Source organism: Cornus florida, unplaced genomic scaffold (assembly GCF_030987335.1).
Source record: "Cornus florida cultivar Cherokee Brave unplaced genomic scaffold, ASM3098733v1 CherokeeBrave_3.0.0_Hap2_Chr08, whole genome shotgun sequence".
Taxonomy (NCBI): Eukaryota; Viridiplantae; Streptophyta; class Magnoliopsida; order Cornales; family Cornaceae; genus Cornus; species Cornus florida.
The window spans coordinates 50,728,918-50,736,330 of record NW_026775578.1 but is presented as its reverse complement, the minus strand read 5'-3'; the positions used below and the strand labels follow the sequence as shown (position 1 = coordinate 50,736,330).

The window sequence follows — 7,413 nt, the reverse complement described above, 5'->3', positions numbered from 1 at the left end:
TTAAAAAAATTGATCGTAGAGAAAAAATTGGCAGCATAGAGTCATGTACAGCAGCATAGAGTCATGTACTGCACTGGTAAGCTATGTTTTTCATATGTTTACCTATAGAACCATCTGATATTTATTTAATTATATATTTTATTTAAGAATGTTGCGTGCCAAGGAGTCAAATATGAACAAAGTCTTTTACCTAAAAACAAATCATATATGAACAAAGTCACACCAGTTGAATTGACGCGTTTCTAGATGGTCTTCCTTGCAGTCGTTGTCAGTGAAGGAGGCTTCAAGGAAGGTGTTCCATTGAAAATTTTACATCCAGCACAAGGAAGCACAGACCTTTTTATTATAAGTATAGGTGGCTGAAACCCTTTAGTCCTCACAAACAGATCTTCAAATCTTCAGCAAAAGTTTTCCATTTCACTCTTTAATTCTTTTATCACTCACTGGTATATATATATATACTATACCATATTCATATAACTGATCATATATATTTCGTTCCCAACTTCATTTTTTGCAGCACCATATTTCTAGACAAGTCAATCTTTGTATATCAAGAAGATTAATGGCGGAGAAGCAGCAGCAACCAGGGCACAACTCGGCAGCACCATATAACTATGGCCGAGCAGACGAAGAGTCACAGACCAAAGAACTCAAACGCCAGAAACGCAAGAAACTTATGCTGTATATTGCTGCGTTCGTTGTGTTCCAAACCATTGTTATAGTCATCTTTTCACTCACTGTCATGAAGGTCAAAACCCCCAAGTTCCGCATTCGCGCTGCCTCATTCGACGCTTCTAGTACTGTCTCGGCAACATCACTTGACATGAGAATGAATGCTCGACTTGGTGTCAAGAACACCAACTTCGGTCCTTACAAATTCGACAATAGTACCATTACCTTCTATTACAGGGGTGCAGAAATAGGGAGTACTATTGTTCCCAAGTCAACGGCTAAATTTCAATCAACCAAGAGATTCAATGTTACTATACCCCTATCATCAACCAGTCCAGACTTGGCAACTGATTTCCGTTCTGGGACTTTGCCGCTGACCTGCACATCAAGAATGACCGGAAAGGTGGAGCTAATGCTGGTGATGAAGAAGAAGAAAGCTATCAATTTGAATTGCACCATGGATGTTCATATCGCGAGCAAGCAAATCCAGAATTTGAAATGCTAATGATACACTTTTATATAGTGTTTGGACTTTAATTTTCGGAAAATATGTACTCTGTTTATGAGGGGGGACGGGACAGAGTATGCTTATACCAAATAGTCCCACCTCTGCCAGTTCTTCGTTTTGTTGTATACTTATTATTTAAATTTTACTACTTGGTATAAGTTTTTTTTTTGATGTGTCAATCGTGCAGTTCATAAAACAAATACTCTCTTTCGCTGGCACATATTGCTAACACGCGTTCAAACAAGATATTATTTACAAGATATTATTTATGATTTTTCAAGTTGATAAGTAATTTATATCAGTCAATTTATACTGACTTTGTTCAAATTTATTACATCGCGATTGCAACCAATACCGTGACTAATACTATATGCTAAATATGCCCTAAATTTATGGAATGGTACTATATTTATAGCCGTCATTGTGGAAAACAAATGTTGAAAAGTCATATAGGTTGAAATATTCCATCCTCCAGTCAACAAAGATATTTAGGATCAAATTGATCAATCGAGGAGCTGGCTGATATTGAAGTGGTTGGACATGAGATGTCCAAGTTGCAACGAATGCATGAGATGTCCAAGTTGCAACGAATACTAGAATCTGTAATTTTTTCTTTTTTAATATATAGATATATATATATATATATATAGTCCGATGACCAAAGCCCAAATTATTCTCCAAGGACAAATTTAGAATAAATCTATAGTTAGTGGTCATCATATGGGCCAAATTGCATTAAACATCTCTAAACTTCTCAAAAATAAATAAAAACACCCTTTGAAATCTGATTTTTTTTTTGCCCAGATAACTCTTTCAACTTCTCAGAAACTGCCAAGTTTCAGGACTAGCTGACCGTCCCATTAAGTTAATTTTCTTGTGATAGTGTTATTTTGCCTAAAAAAATAAAAAAGAAAAAGTCAATAACGACCTTGACTCAAAGGATGTGGTTTTTGTACCTTCTTATGTCCAAATCATGGCTCTGGAAAATTGAGCCTTGTAATCCCATTGAATATTGTAATTTACAACCAGCTCTTGGGTGTATCCACAGCAAGGTTTGTATGTATTTGTTTACACCAAAATTTGAAATTTTCTAGATTCGACCATGTGGTGTGAGTTTTGTTTGAAAAATTTTTTAAAGCTTTGTTCGGTAGGAAGGAATGAAGGAAGAGATGCAGAGGGAAAGATAGGAAGGAAGTAACAATATGAAAATCTTTCATTTAGTAAAGAGGAAATAATGATAAAAATGATAATAGAAGAGATGGATCTTCCTTTACAAATTTGTATTGCTCCAAGTGAGATATTTATAAAAATTTTAAATTACTACTATTTTAAATTAGACAAACACAATAAATTACAACTATCTTAAATTAAAACTCTCTCTTTTCTTTTCTCCTAAACAAGCAAATTATGAATTTATTCTCTTTTCTCCCATCTAATTAAATAAAAAGAGAAAATTATACAATCTTTTTTTTATGGGAATGTCTCATCTATCCTTTCTTTTTTCTCTTCCATCCAATTTTTATCTTTCCTACCGAACCAAGCATAATAGTCAACAATATTTTGAACATATTATCCATGTGCGTTGAAATTTGAATTTTGAATTTTAAATTTTAAATTTATGTATAAATACCTAAAAATTTGGAAGGTTTTGGTTTAGATCATTGTTCATAGTTGGGCAATTTAACATCTGCTCTCAACTACTTGTAAGTTGTAACCACCACTGCTTTTTCTAGGAGTGGTTCTATGCATATTTTGGATAATTTTAAGGCAAAATAGTAAATCACAAGAAAAATTAACGGAATTGAACCGCCATCCATTTCGGAGGTGTAATTTGACCGCCGTTGAAAAGTTAAAAAGAGTTATTTGATTAAAAATAAAAAAATAAAATAAAAATTTGTCTAGGAATGTTTTCTAAGAAATTTGAATAGGTTTAGTGTGGTTTGGCCCAAGATCATGGCATCAAAAATTGAACATTAAATGAAAGTCTGTTAAATTGAACATTAAATTAGAGTTAACAAATAAAATAATAGTAACATAAGACTCCGTTTGTTTCGATATAAAATATTCTTCTTGAAAAAAAAAAAAAAATTTTAGGTAAAATATTCTTTTATTTTTACTTTGTCTGTGTTAGGCAAAGGTTTACGTTGAGGTTGAAGTCGATTCCATCGGGCGGGACATGTAAAATAACTTACTGAAAATTTATGAATAAATTAATTTTGTTAAATTTTAATATTTTTTTTCTTCGTAAATATTTTACGACAACCAAACACCAAAAAATACAAAAATATTTTCTGAAAAATATTTTATGTCCAAACAAACAGAGCCTAAATTAAAGTTGGATTGATTCATCAAAGGCAATAGTAATCTAGTGGTACTCATTCACCTTTTAAAGTAGAAAATTGAGAATTTAAGTACCCCAAAACCAAAAGACAAGTGGGCGTGTAAATGTGTGGGTGAATGTGTTTCTTGCCTAAGTTTCAAAAAATAATAATAATAAATTTTAAATTAAAAAAAAAATCCTATTCAAAAAAAAAGGTATGAAAGGAAAATGAAGAGAAAAAGAAAAGAAAAAGTATAAAAAATGGGCTGAGGTCGGGAAATAGGGAATGAGAATGCTCGTTGGAAGAGCTATGAACAATTCTCCTGAACTAGCAGGACCACTGCCAGGCCCAATTCACAAAGCCCAGCCTTATATAATGGGTCTTGATATAATCAATTGGGCAATAATTCTTTCAGGTCCTGTTTTTACTTTTGTGTCAGATTTATTCACATGCGTTTGTCAAATGCTTTTGTAGCAAAACCCAGCCCAAACTGTAGAATTTCAAACCTTTTTGGACTTGTCTATGCACTAGTGTAACAAAGGTTATTTGTTTCACATCGAATCCAGATGAAAAAGTAATTGGGTATAAATGAGTGAGTATGTATATAGCACTACCCAATAGCTTGAACTTTTGAGTAAATGGACAAGTATCCATCCGTTACAGTTGGTATCAGAGCCAAATTCAATCCTTAATCCGATATCAAGTCAAGCGTCCGGTCCGGAAGGCATTTTGGTGAGCACCCCAGGTAGGCAGGGTGACTCGAGCAGCAACGAGGGCGTTGTAAGTTTGTGAATATACAGCATTACCTAACAGTTTAATCTTTTAGGTAAATGGGCAAGCGTCGACCCGTTACAATTAGTCATTTTAATCTTTCATTTGGTAGTAGGCAAAAAGTATGAGAAAGAAAAGGAGGAAAAGAAAAGATGTAAACTTTCATTGTTTGATTTTAAAGCAGCTGCGCAACCAAAAACATAGGATAGAACTTCCTTCATTTGTGAGATCTTTATCATCCTACCTACTTTTTATGGCTATAAACAAATAAATGTCCATGAACAGTTTGGAGTCTTCGGACCCGACTTTGTTAAAGCTAAGCTCGAGTTCATTTTCTTAAAAAACAAATTGAACTCGAACTTGTTATTTATACTCGAATAATAAACCAGCTGAATTCGAAGACTCGTTAGACTGATGAATTGGTATTTGTAAATAAGTTTGATAAAAGCTTGTGATCATGACTCGTAGGGACGGACCTATTCAGGGTTCAGTGGGAGCAATCGTCTCCAATAAAAAATTAAAAAATATATTTATAAAATTACCTACAAATTTGGTTAAAATCTTAAAAATACACCGACTCAATTTTTGATAATACCCCACTATATATTCTTGTTATTCAAAGCTATCTCGTCTCATATAATTTTCTGAGCTCGTCACTGACTCACTGGTGACTTGTTTATTTGGAATTGTTTGGATTTAAGCTCGAATTTGAGATCAAAATCAGAATTTAAAACTCAACTCGATCCAATAATTGAAAACTCAACTCGACCCAACTCGTTTTCAACCTTACTAAATCAAATAAATAACACCGGGTAATCCAACACTTACTGTGATCATTCCTTGCCATATTATTTTATTAACAAACTTTGAAAATTTTGTGAATCTCACAAATACAATATGGGCTGACGATGATGCTTTCTAAAAGTAATTTTCTATTCAAATATAACAACCTCAAAATAATAATATATAGATGCATTGAATTCAATCAAATAACTGTTTCCATTTGATAAGGAGAAAATTTTCCCTTTCAAGAAAGCTGTTCATGTTGGAAAATGAACCCACATGAATTTATGCTAACAAATTTGTAACATACCATGCACCTTAATAAAATGGTTAGAGCAGGAACTGAAAGAGACCCAAGATCAACAGAGGGACACACCACAATCTATGGTCCCTCGGACAATGAAATAGTGTCGGGTCCTTGTTTTATGGCTTGCCCAAATACATGGTATATATATATATATATATATATATATATATAGATATCTTCTTTTAAATGTCTATCATTTTGTTACACTTATAATTGTTTGTGTCCCCAATAATTTTAGTTATAATTAATACCTAGTTCCCACACGTTGGAACCATTTTTTAGGATTTTAGAATCACAATTGTTTAATCCGCGTAACCACAGTCAAGGATGACTCTTTAGGCTTTGTTTGGATTGAGGCATAATGAGGGATATCCTCCTCATTTTCTTTTTCTTTTTTTGGGTAAATGGGATATCCTCCTTATTCCTCTATCATATCCGTACAAAAATGAGAAAATAAAAAGAGAAAGAATAGTGTTGAAGTAGTACGAATTATTTTCATAATTTTGAAACTATTCTTAATAATTAAATGGAAGAAATTGTTATTCCACTCATGTCTCATCTATTTAAAAGAATATGATAATAATTTAGAAGAAATTGTTATTCCACTCATATCTCATCTATTTAAAAGAATATGATAGTAATTTGATTGTTATTCTTTATTTTCTTTTTTTCCCCCTCTATCTTATTCAAATAATAATACTATCATTTCTTTTTTTTTTCTTTCATATCTATCCAACCCATGAATAGAGTTTATTGGTATAATTTCCCTTCTTTTCTTTTTTCTCATAACTAATATTATCAATTATTTCATTTCTTTTCTCTCATGTGTATCCAAACGGAAAGTGATAGCTTCTTTACTTTTTAAAGAATACTGTCCGAAAGGCACAAATCTGTTGAGGGCTCAATGGGAGCAACTGTCCCACTAAAATTTTTGTTTTGGGTATTTTGTACCTATTGATTTTTGTTTTTTTGAATTCTATACTTACCCCCCACTCATTATTTTCTAGGTCCTTAATACATAAAATTCTTACCATGAAATAAAAATAATAAAAAAAATAACCTAAGATTTTAGTTAGGGTTAAGATCAATTGCACATTCCGATGTAAATGAATCTATCAATCTCTCCGTTTACAGAATTCGTGAGTATTAAATTATAATATACCTAATTCACGAACTTTGGAACCATTTTTTAAAATCAAAGAATTACGAATGTCCGTAACATTGTTTTTTATATTTATTTTGTCATTTGGATCCTTGAAACTAAGTTCTAGTAATCCATATAATTAAAAATTAAACTCGAAGGTGATTTGTTTTTAGCATTAGTTAGTGGTCTGCGTTGTCTGCTTGAGTATCCTTACTCGTAATTTATTTTTCTTTAAGCTACTAATCATTGGGGTTAGCTAATTCATACATATACATGTAATTATACAATCATTTGTATAGAGTAATGGGGTGAGTCAAACTTACAAATGAAATGAGTTTTTGATTTTATAATTAGGCCTCAACTTGTGTTTTTTAAGGACTTAAGTTTGATTTTAATTTATGAACTTCTTTCTTTAAAATAAAATCAAATATTTGATATTGAGCAATTGGAAGCTTAAAAACTTGCCCAAAAATAATAATAATTTTTGGGATAATTTCCACCAGCGTGTTTCAAACAAATTTCATTGTTTTTGGCCTCCAAATCCCATTTTTCAGTCTTATAAGAAGATTGTTGAATGTTTCTTGATTTTTGTTAGTTGTCTAATGGACTTAGGTTTTTTAATTGACTCTATGATTTTTGGTATTCAGTAAGTTTTAGTGATTAGATTTCAAATTCTATTTTTTCTTAATTTTCAATGATAGTGATTTTTAGCTGCAAAATTACCGTTAAGTACTAATATTTCAGTCTTCTTCTTTTTTCTTTCTTTTAAATTAACTTAAAATATTCGAGATTTCACTCCGACTAATCCCCAAGAATCCATAAAGGGTGTCTTCCACCACAGGTCAAGTAAGTTGCGGAATATAAACTGTAAAAGCGTGATTCCAAAAAAATTATTTACACTCGG

At 31.9% G+C, this 7,413-nt stretch overlaps 1 protein-coding gene across 1 annotated transcript; it reads left to right on the top strand.

Annotated features, from left to right (window-relative positions):
- Nucleotides 1-565: 565 nt before the first annotated feature.
- On the top strand, nucleotides 566-1,180 carry LOC132270219 (late embryogenesis abundant protein At1g64065-like). Its single transcript, XM_059771410.1, has one exon. It carries the CDS (start codon nucleotides 566-568, stop codon nucleotides 1,178-1,180), a length of 615 nt encoding a protein of 204 aa, XP_059627393.1.
- Nucleotides 1,181-7,413: the final 6,233 nt, after the last annotated feature.